This window comes from Sceloporus occidentalis, unplaced genomic scaffold (genome assembly GCF_023333645.1).
Source record: "Sceloporus occidentalis isolate IW3139 unplaced genomic scaffold, rSceOcc1.0.p SCAF_173, whole genome shotgun sequence".
Lineage (NCBI taxonomy): Eukaryota > Metazoa > Chordata > Lepidosauria > Squamata > Phrynosomatidae > Sceloporus > Sceloporus occidentalis.
Window position 1 is genome coordinate 174844 of NW_028317153.1, and position 18694 is coordinate 193537.

The following is an 18694-nucleotide window of genomic DNA, read 5'->3' on the forward strand; positions in this document are numbered from 1 at the left end:
GATTACCACCTCTGTTGGAAGGCTGTACCCCGATGACTAATATGCTCAGTGCCGCAGACCTGTGAAAAGGGAAGGTCCCTAAAGTTATCTGTGTGTGACGTTAGAAATGACGATGAATAGGCCATGGGCCCCCCAAACGAGTTCTCCCTTTGACCCTCGCAAGTCCGGTGGCGGTACCATGAGAAGGTATTAGGCATCACCTGGTTTGCTATTGCTGGTAATTTCCGTATTGGCCCTGAAAGAGAAAGGAAGAAATCAAAACAAAGCACTACTAAAGATGGTGTGAGGAAGATATAGATAATGGGAAGAGGAGAGGGACACGGGGGCCGGTGGAAGGTGATAAGATGGACATGGGGGCCTGAAGTACATAATGAGACGTAGACAAGATGGACAAAAGATCCAGAACAAGGTGAAAAGGTGGACACTCGGTCCAGAACAAGGTGAAAAGGTGGACACCTGGTCCAGAAGAAGGTGAAGAGAAGGAAACAGGGTACAGGTGAAGGGGTAGAGATGGACACTTAACATGTGGGCCAAGAGGACCCACAGAAGCGAGGATGAGTATGCATACTTATTACACAGTCAGGCTACACTGGCTCACCTGCTCATAGCCATAGGGTCTCTGCTGCTGGGCGGAAGATGCAGTCTGGGAGGCTCGGTAACCCGAATACTGTTGGCTTTGACCCTGCTGGTAGCTGGAATACTGGGAGGTGGCACCCTGAGCAGGAACTGGACACAAAAGCACACAAGAGAGATAACATGACAAGCCCTCTGGGTCAGCCAAACCAGAACATTCAATCTATTAACTGCCGGACGTGCCCCCTATGATACAAAACATAATTCAATGTTTGCATATACCCCACAGAGGAAATTAAAGGGGGCTTTAATATTTTTTAGGATGCCCCAAATAGTCATTAGCCAAGGTTAACCATACATGGGCCATGCCAGTTACCACTGCCCCCCCAGTAGACCTACTGGTAGGGGTACTGCTTCCTACCATTATGGCCTATGTTATTCGGGCGTCTCCCAGTCTCACCGTAGCCCTGCTGCTGCCCGGGGTAGTTCTGCTGGTTGGGGTACTGCTGCTGGGAATATGCCTGTTGCTGACTTGTTCCTTGTTGATACCCAGACTGCTGCTGGCTGTACTGTGTGTTTCCTGGAAAGGGTTAAGCACAACCAAGGCAGCTTTTAGCTAAATAAATAAATTAAAAGGGAGCGATTCGTCGTGAGCGGCGCCTGGAAGGGTAAGTAAGGAGGGTAACAGAGGGTTACTTACCCCCTTCGTAGTAATGTTGCGAGGAATCCTCAAACGTTCGACTGTCGTAGCTCTGCTCGCCGTACGATGATTGTTGGTAGCTGTAGTCACCGTGTCCTGCAGAATACAAAAGGGTTCAGTTTTATAACCAAAAAAAACTTTAAATCCTCAGCGAGACCCGCCAAAAAGCATTAAATCCGGCAGAAGGCGTTATTAGTCCCCGTTAAATGTTATGAAAAAGCTAACTTCTCTTAGAATGTTGAAGAAATGTTTTGAATCCAGAATCAAACCAGCATGTATGCCCCACATCAATTTTTTCACTTTTTAGCCAATTTTCCCCTTTTTATCAAGTTATAATTTTGAAGCTGAAGGTGTTGGGGGCCAAGTCTAGAATGCTTCGTCCCCGTTGTTAGGGATATTAATGAGACAAAATAGGCAAAAGCCAATATTTTATCACATACGCAAAATAACGACGCTATCAAATATTGTAGTACCACATCCACAATATGAATTTAAGGAGATACCCTATATTTTATCTCCGATCCTAAATTCTTTCAGATCGCCGAAAATTATAATTCAAATTAGATAGATATCACGAAAATAATCAATCAAAAATATTATTTATTGTGAATACAATTTATCAAATCTATATATGGGTCACACAGTGCATGATATAAAACACAAAATTCTTAAAACATATCAAAATGAATCAATTCAAATACAGTATATTATCGATAGTTATCAATATAAGTTACTACTTTATAAGTAACACACAATTAATTTCCATCCCACTCAGCAACCAAAAATTTATAATAATCTGGGCAGTAATAAAAATATCACTATCTCTCTAATATTAGTTCAACTAATATAACAAATTAAAAATAATATAATTGTGTCTAAGAGTATTAGTGAAGTTCCTAATAGATGCAAATAATGTCAAACTTCATCTATAGGTAAAAATACCTTTTCATTATTGTTATTATCACGGGTTATAAGCTGCAGTCTCACAAGCCGTCATATACAATAATGCAATATAGTACTTCCCAGAAACAGGGAATTCTATACGAAGAAGACAAAATTCATCTCTATTCAGAATAATAAAACAATTATAATTACCACCACTTGTTGCTGTTATCCCACCGGTCCTTGTAGAAATTAATCCAGGTTCAGTGGCAAGAAATTAAGTGGAAAAGAAAATAACTTTCTACCAGTTATATAGGTTAGAACTCAAAGTAACTCCAAGAGTGAAATATGGTGCCAGAATCTTAAGATTCCAATTCTCTGGGGTAAATTTGGTGAATAAGTCCGTCCGGGTCTGTCTGTTTCAGGGTGCCATCTTTTTAAGGTCCCCCTCTTTTTTTTTTTAATTATCCAAGACATAAGCTTAAAAACAGAGCTTATTATCATAGCCTCCACCTCTTGATTGGAATTCTCCAATCATAACGGTGGGTTTTACCCATTATAATTAGAATTTCTACTCATATTTACACCGTTGTAATTTCTTACTTTACCTGTGAGAGACGCTCTGGTCTAAGAATTAATTTAAAACCATTACATATATGTTTGGAATTTATCCTTGGTCACCCTAATCGCCAGGTGTTACCTCCTAGATAGTAACTCAGGCCTTGGTAGTCTTACCATGTATCCCCCATTCCAAGTTACATTTCTAAAGATATGCAGCGTCTACTCCTTAATTTTCTCATGGAAGATAACATTAATTGTATCATACTTACTGAAACATCATTATACATGAATACTTCTTTGTTCTCAATTATAGAGAGAACAAGGACAAAAAGAAATAATCACTATATGATTAATTAAAATAAAATGGCTCTGACTCCATTTTGTTTTCATGTAAAATACAGAATATGTGGAATACATGTTTTCTATCATAAAATATCTGACACCGTTCCCTGGATTAGTTTACCGTCTGTGTAATACTGCTGGCTCATGGGTTCCGCAGAGGCCTGGTTGTGACCGTATTGTTCGCTGTAATATTCCTCCTGGCCCAGGTACTGCTGGGAAGATCCTATATCGACAAAGAAGAAGAAACTGATAAGTTCCAAAAAGAGGAGAATATCAAAACCCTACTAAAGGTGCAATAAAGCACATAACCTATCAGGCAAAGGAAGAGAGGGACACTGTGCCTGGAAATAGGTGAAGAGTGGGAAAGATGGTGGCACAGGAAGAAAAGAGGAACACTGTGCCCACAAGTAGTTGAAGGAGAGGACACAGGGGCGATTAAGAGAGTAATAACGGAGCTTGAGGAAGAGAGGGACCTAAGAAGAAGAATGGGACACAAAGCTCGGAGGAAGGTAAATAGTGGGTACAGGGGCCAGGGAAAGAAACACATATGAAGAAGAGAGGGACCAGGGCTGGGCCACAGCACACAGGTGAACATAGTAGAAGTGCCTTCTTGACATGGCTTCCTGGCAAAGCACTCACCTGTCTCAGGCCAGCACATGTCCTCCTACCTTGCTGGGTTGGTCTGTAGGGACCTAGTGGTCTTTGTCCCATCATGCCAGACCCTTGGTTGTTCTGACTCATCATGGAGATGGAAGATTGTGCTTGGTAATGTTGGCCGCCTCCTTGTGCCGTGGTGTAATGGGAGCTGGCTGCTTGCTGGTGCATCATGGATACTAGGCAACAGCAGGGAAGATAATAAAGACAAGGTAAAGTCCAAAAGAACTACAATGGCGCCATTCGTGTGTCAGGTGGACATGTCTGCTAAGAATTACCTGGGTTAGATGGCATGTTCATGTTGGCTCTTGATACATAGTTGCCAATACTCCCTTGGCTTTGCATTGGCATGTTTTGGGAGCTGGGCACAGGGTGGTTGTACCCGGGGGCAGTGCCGTGTGAGCTGACAGCCATGCTCATGGTTGACGTTGGCATGGTGGTTTGTCCAGACTGCTGCATGGACACGTGGCTGGGCCCTGCAATGAGAGATCACGGTTCAACGCGCTGGGCTTGTGTCTGAGGAAAGGTTATATGGCTGTTCTCCACGTAAAGCTCAATATCAAATTAGGACCCCAAAGTTAAGTCTAATATTTCACACACTATGAACCAGGCCCGGACTGGCCATCGGGCGGGTCAGGGCCGGATTGACGTAGGGGCTGATGGAGCTGCAGCTCCAGGCCCCTACCTTAAAATAGGCCCAGTCAGGACGGGACTGACTGGGCCTATGCAGCCGCATTAACGCAGGGCAGAAGGGGCACCTGCCCTTTTAAGCCCGCAGCAACTGCGACCGGGTCCGCAACTCTAGGGGGCGGGCATCCCCAACCAGGGCCGGCCTTAGGGGTGTGTGGCCGCACAGGGCTTAAATTAAAACATCGGGGGGCTTTTTTGTTTACTTTATTTAACATCCTCCATGTTAAATAAAGTTTGTTTAACTTTATTTATCATGGAAGATGTTAAATAAACTTAAAAAAAAACCAACAAAAAAAACCTGATGTTTTAATTTAAGCCCTGTGCGGCCGCACACCCCTAAGGCCGGCCATGGAGGGGGCTGCCCAGCCCCCTAGAGTGGCAGGCCTGGTCGCAGTTGCTGCTTACTCCGGCAACAAGGTAAGTGGGGTGAGGGAGGGGGGTGCAGTGAGAGGTGGGAGAGGGGTTACATAGAAAGGGGGAGAGGGGATAGATAGTGAGAGGGGGTACATATTGAGAAGTGGGGAAGGGGGTACATAGTTAGAAGGGGCAGATAAGAAGGGGAGGGGTAGATGGGGAGAGGGGGTAGTGTGAATGCGTACGAGAATGAATGAATTAATTGTGTGGATGAATTGCTTGAATGATTTGTGAGACTGCATTAATGAATATGTGCTTATGATTTGTGTGAATGAGTGAGTAAGTGTTTGTGTCTATCATGAATGTTTAAGTGATTTGGGGAAATGCAGAGGGTACATGAAGGGTGGGCTTTAACAATAAATAAATAAATAAATAAAAATGGGCTGCTCAGTCTTAAATGCCCGGGCCTATTTTTTGTCCCAGTCCGGGCCTGCTATGAACACCCGCTGGAGCCGCCATCTTACTCATGCCATTGTCCAAACCTCTATGGCTAATATTCACGATAATATCGACGGCTGCATCTGAAACCCTAACCAGCTGTATCGAATTCACAAATACTAATAGAACACATTGCGAGATATAAGATAACGAGGTTACATACAAGCACACACGCACATGCAGACACCACGGTCACCCACACTGCGATTAAAGGGATAGGGCATGTTCTATTAATTATCTCTCACAAACAAGGACGCAGAGGACACGTTAATGCCCCCCCAGGACCCCCGCCTGGCACCTCTACGAGGCTAAGGGCACACGCAGCATCTGTACTTCTGTTTCTAAGCCATCTAAAGGCGGTAGAAAGGGGGTCTCACCGTTACTGATCTGACTCTGCATGAGGGAGGCGGGGGGCAGGCTGGCACCCAGGGCATCACTCACGTTACCCTGGGAGTGGAGGGTCTGGCCGGGCACCGTCTGGCTCATCCCTCCAGGGCCAAGATTCATATTCTGCGTCGGAGGCTGCAAGGAGAATGTGGCCGTTTAAACGTCAAAAGTGGCTACATAGCAAGAGAAACTGTAACCGAGTTCTACCAACGCACAGCCTGACATCTTCTTACAAACTCTTACAGTTACATTTTAAAATGTTTTCACCCCAAACAAATGTATCATTTTTTTAAATAACGAGGCTTAGGTATAAAAGGGGATTCTGGAGCGAAATTTGGCCAACTGGACCATTCCGTTGGTTGCTACGGTTATAAAATCACATCGCAAATCCAGAATCTTTTTTTTATACATTACCCCATGTTCTTAAACCAGTCTTCTTGAGACCCTCATCGCCTGAATGTTAGAAACCAAGTAGGGGAAAGAAGACCACCCCGGTGAACTATACACTTACCGCCGGGAGCAGGGACTGCATGTTCTGGTTGGAATCCGCTATCGTTGCCAAATAAACCAAATTCCTGTGTAGAATCTGCTGATACCTGGGGGGGGGGGGGGTTTGATTTGGAGACGAAGCAAAAAGAACCAATATCAACGGGTTTTGTGCGTAAGAAGTGAGTTTATCGCCCTAGAAACCAAAAGAACGGCTGCAACATTTTGCTAGTTGCTATGGCAATAAGACTACTTTTCAAGTACCACCTTTTATGCAGAAGACCAAGTATCTCCATGTCTAAAAGATGCACTCATAGAAACGAAGCGTTCCATACAAGAAAATGCCAGGGAGTCTTTGGTTTAAGATAGTGGACGCGCCATCGTTGGCCCCGATAAGCCAACATTACCCTTGCTCCTGAGCGGATACTCACTGGGTGCACTCGGCCGTCTTGCCCTTACTCTGATAGTCCATTATACATTGTATCAGGTGATGGTTTTCATCCAACATCTACAAAAAATTAAATAAATCCAGAACCAAATTAGAAGATCGTCCACTCCGGCACCAGACATGCTCCATCTCTCCCACCACCTACCCCATACAACCCGATCGAGCCCGCGGATGAACCCCTGACAGGGCAGTTAATGTTAACATTCGGGGGGTGCTGTACCCCGAGTTACGAAGCAGCCGAGGGCATCTTAATACGCATTCGCCTAATGAGTCTCCCAGAGACACGTCTTCACCCCCCCAGCCGGTATCACAGAGTAGGATCTTACGTACCCCGTGGCTGCAGGCGAACAGAACGCTCCCTTATTCCCGTCTCGTACGGGCTTTCGGGGGATCACCCACCTCTCCGCAGAGGGCAGAACGCGGCGGCTGCCACAGACCGGCACGTATAACGGAAGACAATGGGAGCAAACAGCACCTTGTGCACAAACCCTCCCCCTATAGCAACAAATAGGGAGCCATTCTGTTACTGTCATCATGGAGGCAAATAACATCTGGGAGGGCAGATGCCATGCGATAAATATGCGTGTGTGTGTGGGCATATGGATGTGTGCACATATATATATATATAATTTTTCTGGCCCCCCCATTTGTTTGTTTTTGCCCCAGGGCCCCCCCACACCTGGTTCTGTGCCCTCTGCATTATGTATAACATATGAAGCATGCACTCCCCTCCCTCTCCTTATAATAAACCAGATCCCAGCAGGCAGCTCCTGCAGAGCTTTACCTTCTGGATAGTTTGCTGGGTCACCTCTCCTTTCCCTCTGGGTCTGGCTGATGCAAAGGCCACGGACATGGTCGCCCCTGTGGCCCCTGGGTGTCTGATGCAGGCTGTCAGCTGGGGAATTATTCCAGATATTCCTATAATATGCACCCTATTACTGGCCAAAAGGATTGTCATTATCTGCAGCAGACAGGGGGGGATTTGTGCTGATGGCATAGTCCGCTATCCCTGGGGCCCACTGTGTAGGGAAGGAATGCAGTTCATTTTTTACAATAAAAATTAATAAAGAATTCGGCACATTTTTACTTTGACAGCTGACCCCTACGTGAGTTGTGAGGGGTGGGGTTGTACCCAGCTCCCCCTGCGTGCACATGGTATGCTCCACAAGCCGTGTTTCCTGTGGCAGGCGCCGGGTAAAGCAGGTTCCCGGGGGCGGGGCTAGGGTTGCGCACTTTGCGTAGCGTAGTGAGCCATCTGGTGAATTGAGCGACGCTGCGCTCCCGGCGGAAGTACGCTAAGTGAATAGGCAGGGGATGAGTGCGCTGTTTTGAGCAGGTTTCGGTTTGTGTGCGCATCTCCTCTCCATTGAACATGAGTTACGACCGAGCGATTACCGTCTTCTCGCCGGATGGGCATCTCTTTCAGGTGGAATATGCCCAGGAGGCGGTGAAGAAAGGATCCACCGCGGTGAGGAGGCTGATACGGGGCCCTAGGGGTGAACCCCGTGGACACAGAGGCTTGGGGGAGGAGTAAGCGGGGCTCCTATGGTGCCCTGTGGTATTGGGGCAACTGTCAGGACATGGTTTTGGTGGGAGATTATGGTTTTAGAGAAGGTAGAGTTAGGGGGCATGGTTTTGGGGCAGGTAGAGCGAGGGGGCATGGTATGTGGGGCAGTTGGGTCCTGGCAGTCGTATGGTTTAGCCAGTATAGGCTTAAGGAGGGTGCCTGCTGTGGTGGGCTTTTAAGGACATGGGGGCTCTTGGTGGGGGGTTCCAGCTGAATGTTTCTTCCATGCTGGTTCCTGACGCGTGTCAGTGACCCTCTTGTCTCCCCGTATTCTCCCATTCAGGTCGGGGTGCGCGGTAAAGAGATCGTGGTCCTCGGAGTAGAGAAGAAATCGGTGGCCAAGCTCCAGGATGAGCGCACGGTGCGGAAAATCTGTGCCCTGGACGACAACGTGTTCATGGCTTTCGCTGGTAAGACGGGGCGCGTTGGCTGACGATATTATATCACGGATGTGGTTGAGTTTGGGGAGCGAGACCCTATTTTCACTACTAACTGTCACACGGAGCAGATGACTTGTGGTTGCTGACGTTACACAGAATGCTTCTTCTCCTCTTATTGAGTTTGAGTTAAAACACTTGTTCTGTGTTGTAGGCCTCACAGCCGATGCTCGGATTGTTATAAATCGGGCGCGAGTGGAATGCCAGAGCCACAGACTCACGGTGGAAGATCCGGTAACTGTGGAGTACATCACGCGGTACATTGCCAGTCTGAAACAGGTAAGACTTCTGGTACATAAATCGGTCCTTCACAGATGGGGTATCTGCCCTGCTCTCGAGGAGCTTACTGATTATTACTGGGAATCACTTGTTCGTAAAAAAAGCTGTACTTTATAGACCAAAAAGCTTTATTTTACAGACCAAAATCTTTATGCAACAAGATATAGTCACGTGATTTTTAGGCCTCTGAGGTCTCCGTCGATAAAGGAGTGCAGTTTGGATCTTTTGACCGCATAAAAGTCTTAAGATGTGCCGATAGGTGCCACCAGCTGCTTTATTACTGAAGTATGAGTCGGTGTTAATCCTAACCGTCTCCCCTCAGCGTTACACTCAGAGCAACGGACGCCGGCCCTTCGGGATATCTGCTCTGATCGTGGGATTTGACTTTGATGGCACTCCACGTCTCTACCAGACAGATCCCTCTGGCACTTACCATGCCTGGAAGGTAAGCGTGCGTGCGTGCAAAGTCTCATCTGCAAGCCAGCGATGTAGAACTTGTGTACTAAACGTGCGTTTTTCTTCCGTCACGCAGGCCAATGCCATCGGCAGGGGCGCCAAGTCTGTGCGTGAATTCCTGGAGAAGCACTACACCGAAGAGGCCATCGAAACAGATGATTTGACCATTAAACTCGTCATCAAGGCGCTGCTAGAGGTGCGCATCGTGTTCCTCCCTCGCTTTCCCTCCTAGATGTTATATAGGCTGCCGTCTAACGTGATAATATTTTTCCAGGTTGTACAATCCGGTGGGAAAAACGTAGAATTGGCCGTCATGAGGCGAGATCAACCGCTCAAGGTGAGCGTCGGGTGGTCGTGGTGGTGGTATATTATAGCTCGCTTTTTTGTAGGTCATTTACAGAATTATCCGTAGAGTTTAGGTGTTAGCTTAGTGTTTATCATAATTTACAGGTAGTTTAATGCTAAACCCATGAAGCTGATCTTTCTTGGTATTTCAATATATGTCACCGTTCAAAAGTTTGGTGTAGCCTAGAAATTTCCTTGCTTTTGAAAGAAACGCAAATTTTGCCCTTTATCACTCCCATCACTCCTGGGTTCCAATGGCACGTTGTGTTCGCTGATCCAAATTTGTTTTAAAGGATAATTTTCCAATTATGTTACAGCCAGAAATTGCCTTGTTTTACAGCAAAACAGCTCAGTGGCCCCAAACGTTTGAATGTTTTTTTTATTTTTATATATTGGTGTCTATCTTCAACTTAAAAGGAGAAATGTTTTCAGTAGACACCTTTCCTAAAAATCCTAGCCAATCGGTAACAGACCCCGAAACTCATACAAGAAATGGCCCTTATATTAGACCACCCTCCCATCCTTGTAGGCTAAGTGTTGTTATATCAGTTGGCTTGTGGCCCCCCCGTGGCCATCAGACGCCAGACTTGCAGCCATTAACCCATCTGCTGTTCTGACAGATTCTGAGTCCTGACGAGATCGAGAGATACGTAGCGGAAATCGAGAAAGAAAAGGAAGAGAATGAAAAGAAGAAACAGAAGAAGACATAACGTGTTCTCTGTGTACTGTGTGTGTCCGGTATGAGATCCTGCGAATAAATCACCTGCTTTTATAATTTCACCTGCTTTCTGGACTGCAGATATGTACTGTACCTTAAGCTCCGGTATAAATGCTTTTCCAAACATGACGGATCGTTTAGATTGTTCTCTGTTCCAACTTTATTAGTCTGTCTTGGTTGGGTTCCAGGTACAGGATGTGTAAACGGAAATGTCTATTTCTAAAGCTGACAAATTCTGCGTTAGGTTCTTGGCAATTGGACTTTAAAATATATCTATATAATTATTGGGTCTTCACGAGAGGGCTAGAGGTCTGCAGTGGAAATAAGTGAAGCATTTCAGGGGTTGTACAAAATAGTGAAAAAATGCCAAAATCCAGAAGTGTAGCTGGAGGAAAAGTACCGTTGTACCCCTGAGTATAAAGAAGTAAAAATGCTGCGGCAAATCTGTGGACCTAAAAAATCAAGTAGGAAAAATCTGGTGGCTTCTACCTGTGACAGCTGACAAGTAAAGCTCCTTAATTAAAGTCTTTGTTGTCAGATTGGATTTAATAAAACCTGAACATCGTGAAGGGGTTAAACCCCACACACCAATCCTCTGCAGCTCCTGCCACAGAAAAAGTTAAGTTCTATGGGTGGGTTACCACTTAACCACACCGTTGGTAGCATTTGTAAAGGGCCACACAGGCCTGGTTCCCCATCCGTTACAGGGAGTTTATCACCTCTGGCAGGGAGGCCACTGGTTTTCTTTGATGTAAGTAGTTACCCTCTTTGCACGAGGCAGACATCCAGTATAGGGGTTCTGCGGTCACATGGTGGATACTGATATAATAGACATGGTCTGGAATACACTGTATGCGTATTAGTGATTTCATATTGCCTGCAATCATATAGAGTAGGATGAGTTAATGTGACCCTGTGAGGAAAGGGTAGCAGTAGCCTGTATGTAGGAACTGGAATACCCCATATCACCCAGCAGGTGGGGTCACATGTTCAAGGGAGGGCAAAGAAGTACTTGAGGGTCTTTTAAGTGGGATTCGATCCTAGACTTGTGTCCATTAACTTTAAAATTAAATCACTGATTACATGTGCTGAAACCTGCACCTCTGGCTGCAGAGCCTCACTTGTCTAGAAGATCCATAGCATGGACTGTCACCAAATACTGCACACTCTTGAGTTTGCACTCACTTCTCAGATCATGCCAGTGACTATCATTATGGTGTCAGTCAAAGATGGATGAAGGATCCTTGATCCAGGAACAAGTTCTTGGCCCCGAGTCTCCAGCGGTTCATTATAGTCCCATAAGGACATTCTAATGCAGAATGAGGATTTTGAAATCTATACAAGCCCAACTGGCATCCCTCACTAATGCAAGTTAGGTTTCCATGAGTGTAATCCATGCCCCAGCATTAAAATACCAGCTGGAAAGCTAAAGTCCTTCTACACTGAATGCAAGACAGGAGAAAACGGGTCGATACGACAAGGAACAAGCCTAAACCATTATAAGCCAAATGCTGATCACTGGCCATTTAGTTGCAATTCTTGTTACTTTGTAAGAAGGTTTGCTCTTCAGGATGGATTTGTAAGATTTTCCCTCTCCCTATGACTAACCCAACCTCCGACGACAAACACCACAAGGACATAGTAAAGAGTTTTAGGTTTATTGGTAGATAAATTTACATCACATCCCCTTCCATGTGCCATTTATTTTCTAGCACCAAACAGCTACAAAAAAAAAAATAGTCACCTTTAAATTAACTTATTGGTCATAACTTAAAAATTGTCATGGGGGGGGGGGGGGGGGGGAGTTTGACAATGACTGCTAAGTGCCATTTTCTAAAGGAAAAAAAAAAAAACCCACAAAATTAGACCCTCATGCAAGGTTCGTCTTGATCTGCTGAAGGATAATAACATGCTCCTTTTCGGCAGTGAATCGCTACCTTCACGTCAGGCGGGATGCGAATGATCCGCAGTAGTCAACATCTCAGTCAATCTTCAGCCGAAGGGGTTCAGTTTTGGTACCAACCCGGCTACGCTGTGAAACCATAAGTGCTCAGGAAGAAATAAAGAAAAGTTATAAAGAAAGTGAAGGAGGTGCGAGTCTACCACCCAAAACAAGCCATCCGTGCTAGAATTTATGTCCTAAGACACAAAAAGTCCTGAGTGGTGCAATAAAATAAATACTCCAGACATCCAGAGCCGGAGGATGAGCGTATATCCGCTCAGAAAGGAGAGAACTCCTACTACTAAAACAAAGGGGAATACGGTGCTTGAACAAAAAAAAGTTAATGTTAAAAAGCAAAATAGTCCAAGACGCTGCCTCGAACACACCTGTCGGGGCTTCTAGAAAAAAGAAAAAAAGCTGCTCGTGTTTCCGCAGGCTTATAACGAACGCAACCAGTTTCTTTCCCCTGTAAGTACACCTCAGCTCTCTACCTCCTAAATCACACACAACGTTCCGATTCCACTCTGTAGCCTATACAACCAGAACTAAATGGATCTGAGAATCTAATGGGGCCGCAGCCGGGTTATATCATGAATTGCTACGATTGTTTTGGGGGAGAAAAAGAAAATGTGGAAGACAAGTACGTGTGGGGGAGCAAGCCACCCTTCCAGTCCATATTTGCGGTGAGACATCTCACACTCTCCCGGTTCCGGCCCTTTGGGTCGCCTGGTTCCTGCGAGAAGGTCCGCTTGCCCTGCCCCCTCTGAAGCCGCCACGGAAGCTGCGTCCCCTCAGGAATCTGCCGGAGACCCCGAACGTTTCTGTGTTCAGCTTCCTTTCTTCTGCCCACGTGGTGCGTCTGGAACAAGGAAAGTTGGAAGTTTGACATAACCCAAAGTTGCATGACTTGGCGGCTTGGACCTCTAACAGTACAAGCAGTTGGCAATTAAGTATTTTCTTGGGGGGGGGGGTAAAAGTTTACCTGGATTTCATCTCTGAAGAAATGTTGTCGAAGAAAGACTTTGACCGATCATAATAGATGTTGGGTCCCAGTGGATCTTCCTCTGGATTCCCATCACTGTTTTGAGTTTCCACCCCTGAGTCTCCCTTCTCTTCCCCCTCCTTCTCTGGCTTGTCATCTGTTGGGTAGAAGATACAGACAACCTTACAGGACCATCCTTCGGACTAAAGGGGGCAGCAGTTAAGGAAAAGTTAATTCGCTCACCTTTGAAGTTCAGTTTATCCTTAAATTCCTTGTCCAGTTCCTCACGGTTAAATTGGGCATTGGCAGTCTCGAAGTCAAAGTCTCCTTCAAATTTTATCGCGTTCTCCTTCACGGTAGTCGGTCTGGTCTGACCACGGGAGCGATTCCGTGTCCGTCTGTTGCCTGTTGATGAGCGACCGTTACGGGGTTCACAGTGGGACTGGAGAGGTGGCCGAAATAAGGGAGACAAGGACTTCCGGACCACAGAACCAAACCAAAAGAACCAGAACCAAAAGAGTAAGTCTAGTTACCTGATCGCCGTCTGGGAGGCCTCTTGTTTTCATCGTTCACCAAGTTCTGTGTAGGTGCAGCGGGAAGTGGAACTGCAAGTTAAACGAATAAAAGGAATTGTCCCGTAAACATGCCTTCTGAACACAAGCCAGCCAACGAGTTGCTACATCTGTATTTCAGAGACAGGGAGAATTTGCCCCCCCCCCCCCCCGTGCAATTCACTATTCCGGGAATGCTGCATCAGCGCAGAGAACTATGAGACATGGAAGTTAATGGTGTGTATGATCGGGGCGATTTGATTGGCACCCCTTCTGTTATTAGCAGGTTCTCTCCTTACCATTCAGTGGAGCTGGCTGGGCTGGTGTCTGACCCTGTCTGTTTCCACGTGGGACAACAGGAGGTCCCTTTGCCAGCTGCAGCTTCTTCTGAGCCATGTTCTCCACCGGGCCGGTCTGGACAGCTTGCTCCACCATGGGGCTTTTCCTCACCGGGATAGAGGGGAAGCCTGCTGCTGAAAATAATAAAAACATAAATCTCAAAGAACGTTGCCAACAGTGGAACAGAGGACACATGGAGGCCACATTCTGTAGCCACGTGAGGCTGAAGGTCAGATAACCTTACAGGGCACAGAATGCAGTCTACAACTACAATATAAAAAGGAGGCTCATCACTAAAAGCCAGCACCGTGTAAAGCAGCCGCACATCAGAGGACGATAACTGCCCGGACTATTAAATCTCCCCATGCCCTCCCGAGCAGGACTGGATGGATGAAGCTTTAGCTTGAAAGACAGGATTCAGCACCGAGGCCGATTCGCTAATTACTGCGAGCGACAGTAAACGTGTTGTGCTTTTAGTGATAATACCTGTAAAAAATAAAGCATGCAGACAGCATTCCGACCCAAAGCAGTTAAAGCAAGCAAGCAGCGGCCGGGTCATTGTTATACACGGGGGGGATAAGTCAGGGTTCACGGGGTTAAGAGACAACGTTTTAGTTTGGGAAAGTTCTACACCCATCTGCCAAAGCTACCAACATCTTAAACCGAGCCAAGGTTTCAGAAAGCACGTCGACGTTTCATGTTATCGAAGTGCATCCGAGACATTTAAAAGTCAAGAAACTCTTGGAAGAATCATGGAGCACAGACTAGAAGACGTTAAACTATGAATTTAGCCTGATTTAGTATTGATTAAGAAAAGGAATTGGACTCTTTTTGGAAACCATTACAGATAAACCCGTGGAATCTGATGCAAGAGGTTTTATTAACGAAAAAAAAGCAACGAGACCTCGTTAAACCGCTCAGTAACACAATGGGGAACATCGATCAGAACATGATTAACCAGAGGCAGATCCCAAGCCACGTCAGAATTATTCCGCCCCATTCATTACGTACAGGGTGTAAGACACCCTGGGCGCGGTAGGACCTTTTTTGAAGGGGGTTTAAGGGAAGACCGAGCAGTTCCCATGAAGCTTTAACAGGCGAGATCTTACGCCAGTGACGTGTCACTCGCATCAGATGCCCCAAGTTATCCGTAAGGGACGAAGCAGAGCGAGACAGACGCGAAGCCAGGCTACACAGCAGCATGCAGAGCTCATTGCATAGCGGATCCCCGTCGTTACCCTTTGAAGACAGGTGCAGAGGCTCTGCCAAAATATCAGGGTCCGGCGCCACGGGCTGCGGAGAGGGAGAAGAGCAGGGGCTGGACGCCGCGGCTGATGCCGGGGGACTCACCAGCTTGTCTGCGTGAAGAGATAGATGCAAGAAGACAGAACACACATGAACACAGGGCCAAAGCGCTCTGTACGACAGCCGGCAGCATTATCCGCGAGGTTTAATAGAGTAGAGGAATGTCACCCATGATCACACGTCATCCGCAGTCAGATAACTTTTCGGGTGGGACTACGTGTACTGCCAGGAGATAGTCGGCCTGTTAAGCCAGCGCGCCCGGCACAACGCAGTCTTGGCACGGATACCGGGGCGATGTCTTGTGCAAGAAACCACACTGGCAGTCCGCCCTGCTCCAGCATGGCTCATGAGGTCATACCACGAGCGCAGCGTGCCAAACGCTCCCCGACACCGTTCCAGACCACGCTTACACGTTCCGTGACACGTCCTGAGGTGTTTACCCACAAAGCACACTTACCCAAGCCCAGTGAGGCGGCATACTGCTGGCCGAGGAGGGAGGTGGCGGCGAGCTGGCTGTAGGTCGGCATGCCTCTGAACGGACTGTAAGGCACGGAGGACTGGTAAGAAGTGGCAGGAGAAGAACCCAGAGAGGACTGTGGACACAGCAATAAAACGGAGCATGTTAGTAGACACGTCTGTTTAGCACAGCGGCCAGTGCGTGAGCGGCGCTGACACGTTAACCCAGTGCTGACAGAGTCATTCGAGACTCCTAGTACCTGCGCAGGTAACATGAGGTGCCATACCTGGACGATGGCAGGGTCCTGCGGCAAGGCATGCTGGGCCTTGGGAGGCTCACATACAGTGATGTCCTTTATATCGCTGCCCCGGAATATGATGTATTCATACACTTCCTCTCTAGGGGGGGCCGGGCGGTCTGTAGGACGGTCTTCGGTTCCAAAAGAGCGAACTTATTGGGAGAAAATATCAAATACAGGAGTTTTACGCTGTTTAAAATGGCATAAATTCACCAGCAAGTTGGCAGGAGAGAACCGGCTCACAATAGGATTCTAGTTACAGAATATTCAGTGTGATGCACCAGCAGGCACTCATGGAGTTGGGCTATCCGGTACCGAGAGCGAGGGGCCGGTAACGAGCCATCAGATGACATTCCAACCACAACAGGAAACATGTCACAGGCTATTAGGTGACAGGGAGGGGGGGGGGGGGCAGTTATTAGGCAACGGGGGCATCAGCCTGGTGACACCAAGGGAGCTGGGGGTAGGATGCAGTAGATACCCCACAACACTCAAGCAAACCTATAAAAGATCCTCAGCCAGTTTAGGTGGGGGAGGGGGATCTGTGAATACTCAGCTGGGGCAGGAGGCTGCAAATACCCCCCCCCCCCATGAAGTGCAGGTGGGGTTTGACAGCCAAATACTGTTGATGGGGTGGGTGAAATAGAGGAGCAAAGACACCATACGAAGACAGAGCTGTGGCCCTCGGAGTTAGGGCCCCACGCACCTTTGGCCAGGGCCACAGTAGAATTATCCGTGTCGATGGTGTACAGGATGCCCTCATAGCGGATCTGGGCCTTGGAAATCAGGCTGATCTTGCTACCGATGTACGGGGTACCCGAGCTCATGGTGCCGGCCTGGCTGGCGCGGGGCTCCCTCTCCCGGGTCCACAATACAAACTCAAACACTCCTTCTGCCCCCGAGAAACCCGCGGACTGCTAGGAGCCGCCCATTACAGCCCTATAAATACCCGAGCCCCGCACACGCCCACTCGTCTACGTCCACGAGATGGGGGGGGAGCCGCGGCCGTCCCGATTGTTTGTTGCTGCGCAAGATGTGCCTTTTCCAGGTAGGTGACGCAAATCGCGTTGATTGGCTGGAAAGGACGGGACATGGGACCCGGCAACTGGTGACGCAGGTTACAGGAGACCATCGAGCTCTACACAACGGAGCTTCAACGCAACCTCCTCCTGTTGTCCTTACAAGATACATTTTGCTGGCGGTACACTAATAAATCCAATCTATATTATTTATTATTATTAAGATTTAACGCTTAAAATGTACAATTGTCTCAACTGTTTTGGCATCAGCAGGTACCTCCAATGCCGGAATCTCATATAAAGTGATGCATGTATGTACTTAACATCCATGTTTCCGGTTGGAAAGAAATATTATAGGGAACACACTACATATAGAATTTTGTGAATAATCTTCATTAAACTATTCTGATCAAAAAGCCCAGCATTTTTATATAATTTATACTGTAAAAGATGACATTTTTGGTAAATCAGAACAGGTCCTAGGACCTCCCCAGGTATCTGCTCCAGCTTTTCGGGCAGAGGTAGCCCAGGGCTCTTTAATAGGCACCTAATCTGAAGGAGATCCTAAATTCTATTGCAAACACACTCCCAAAGCCTCAGCTCTTCTCCGGCGTCTCTGAAATCAGGGCAATCAAAGGAAAAAGATTGTACAGTGTAGATCTACAGTTAAGGAAGTCTTGCTAGATCCAGGACAGTTGATACCTATGTACTTATTCTTATGGCACACATTATAACAGTAATATTCCACTGCTTATTATGGCGAGACTTTTTAATAAATAAAATTAAAAACTGAATACTTCGTAGCGCTTCCTGCAGTTGAAGATTTATTCTCAGAGCAGAATTTGTCAGCAGATCGGCTCCATCCGGCCCCCATTTCTCCAGCTGTAAAGACTCAAACTTTAAGGATTCAGGAGCCATGCATGTTTAAATTCGCTCACTGTATGAGCCGCTACCACTTCTACTGGGAGGCTGTTCCATTTATTTACCACCCTCTCTGTAATGCAGGAAACCTTAACGGTTAAGTCACTTTTTTCTCTTATGGCTTGTTGGCGTGGGCAGTAACTGGTAAGAAATCTTGTTATAATTGCAAAGCGTCTATATGATAAAGCTGTGGTGCAGAGTTTTGCTGCAGGGGACGCCCGGGGCGGTGATCTGAGACCCGCACGCCAGGCGGTGGCTACAGACCAGCCGACGGCCGTCTGTCACCCCATCAGCTATTGTCTCAGTGCTACTGCTCTGCGATACACCGATACGGGCGATACCATAGAGCCAACAGGAGGGGCGGTGACATCACAACCCCTGCAGCTATGTGCTCCCAATTATATCATTTAGATTCACCCGTCTCACCTTTGACCATGTGACCTCCAACAGGTACAGGTAAAGCCAAGAGGCTTGCAAATGCAGACATGGTTTCACCCCCAAAG

At 47.1% G+C, this 18694-nt stretch overlaps 3 protein-coding genes across 6 annotated transcripts; 1 reads left to right on the forward strand and 2 right to left on the reverse strand.

The window, feature by feature from the left end:
- Positions 1 to 208: 208 nt before the first annotated feature.
- Positions 209 to 7428, reverse strand: LOC149279264 (calcium-responsive transactivator). The gene is made up of 11 exons (XM_089501369.1): positions 7360 to 7428; positions 6559 to 6635; positions 6153 to 6237; positions 5632 to 5776; positions 3991 to 4188; positions 3727 to 3891; positions 3180 to 3281; positions 1274 to 1369; positions 1034 to 1153; positions 599 to 726; positions 209 to 235 (listed from the first exon to the last, which is right to left on the reverse strand). The coding sequence occupies exons 1-11, from the start codon at positions 7426 to 7428 to the stop codon at positions 209 to 211; spliced, it is 1212 nt and encodes a 403-aa protein (XP_089357495.1).
- Positions 7429 to 7947: 519 nt separating this feature from the next.
- LOC149279265 (proteasome subunit alpha type-7-B) lies at positions 7948 to 10369 on the forward strand. Its single transcript, XM_089501366.1, has 7 exons — positions 7948 to 8043; positions 8426 to 8552; positions 8734 to 8858; positions 9181 to 9303; positions 9391 to 9510; positions 9589 to 9651; positions 10280 to 10369. Exons 1-7 carry the CDS (start codon positions 7948 to 7950, stop codon positions 10367 to 10369), a joined length of 744 nt encoding a protein of 247 aa, XP_089357492.1.
- A 2643-nt stretch (positions 10370 to 13012) lies between these two features.
- LOC149279266 (protein LSM14 homolog B) lies at positions 13013 to 17078 on the reverse strand. Of its 4 annotated transcripts, none has more exons than XM_089501360.1 (9): positions 16958 to 17078; positions 16240 to 16403; positions 15954 to 16089; positions 15430 to 15549; positions 14155 to 14325; positions 13835 to 13888; positions 13545 to 13706; positions 13303 to 13458; positions 13013 to 13185 (listed from the first exon to the last, which is right to left on the reverse strand). In XM_089501360.1, the coding sequence occupies exons 1-9, from the start codon at positions 17076 to 17078 to the stop codon at positions 13013 to 13015; spliced, it is 1257 nt and encodes a 418-aa protein (XP_089357486.1). The 4 variants fall into 4 exon arrangements, with proteins under 4 accessions (XP_089357486.1, XP_089357485.1, XP_089357487.1 ...); XM_089501359.1 differs by having other exon boundaries at positions 13835 to 13906; positions 14152 to 14325; XM_089501361.1 differs by lacking the exon at positions 15430 to 15549 and having other exon boundaries at positions 13013 to 13178; positions 13302 to 13458; positions 13835 to 13906; positions 14152 to 14325.
- Between the last annotated feature and the right edge of the window lie 1616 nt (positions 17079 to 18694).

Coding starts and splice junctions, on each gene's coding strand:
- LOC149279266 (XM_089501358.1), bottom strand. CDS start 17,078: ATGAGCTCGGGTACCCCGTACATCGGTAGCAAGATCAGCCTGATTTCC. Junction 15,550..15,953: donor TGCCGCCTCACTGGGCTTGG/GTAAGTGTGCTT, acceptor CTCTTCACGCAG/ACAAGCTGGTGAGTCCCCCG. Junction 13,186..13,302: donor TTCTTCAGAGATGAAATCCA/GGTAAACTTTTA, acceptor CCAACTTTCCTT/GTTCCAGACGCACCACGTGG.
- LOC149279264 (XM_089501369.1), bottom strand. CDS start 7,428: ATGTCCGTGGCCTTTGCATCAGCCAGACCCAGAGGGAAAGGAGAGGTG. Junction 5,777..6,152: donor TGCAGTCCCTGCTCCCGGCG/GTAAGTGTATAG, acceptor TTCTCCTTGCAG/CCTCCGACGCAGAATATGAA. Junction 3,892..3,990: donor GAACATGCCATCTAACCCAG/GTAATTCTTAGC, acceptor GCTGTTGCCTAG/TATCCATGATGCACCAGCAA.
- LOC149279265 (XM_089501366.1), top strand. CDS start 7,948: ATGAGTTACGACCGAGCGATTACCGTCTTCTCGCCGGATGGGCATCTC. Junction 8,044..8,425: donor TGAAGAAAGGATCCACCGCG/GTGAGGAGGCTG, acceptor TCTCCCATTCAG/GTCGGGGTGCGCGGTAAAGA. Junction 9,304..9,390: donor GCACTTACCATGCCTGGAAG/GTAAGCGTGCGT, acceptor TCCGTCACGCAG/GCCAATGCCATCGGCAGGGG.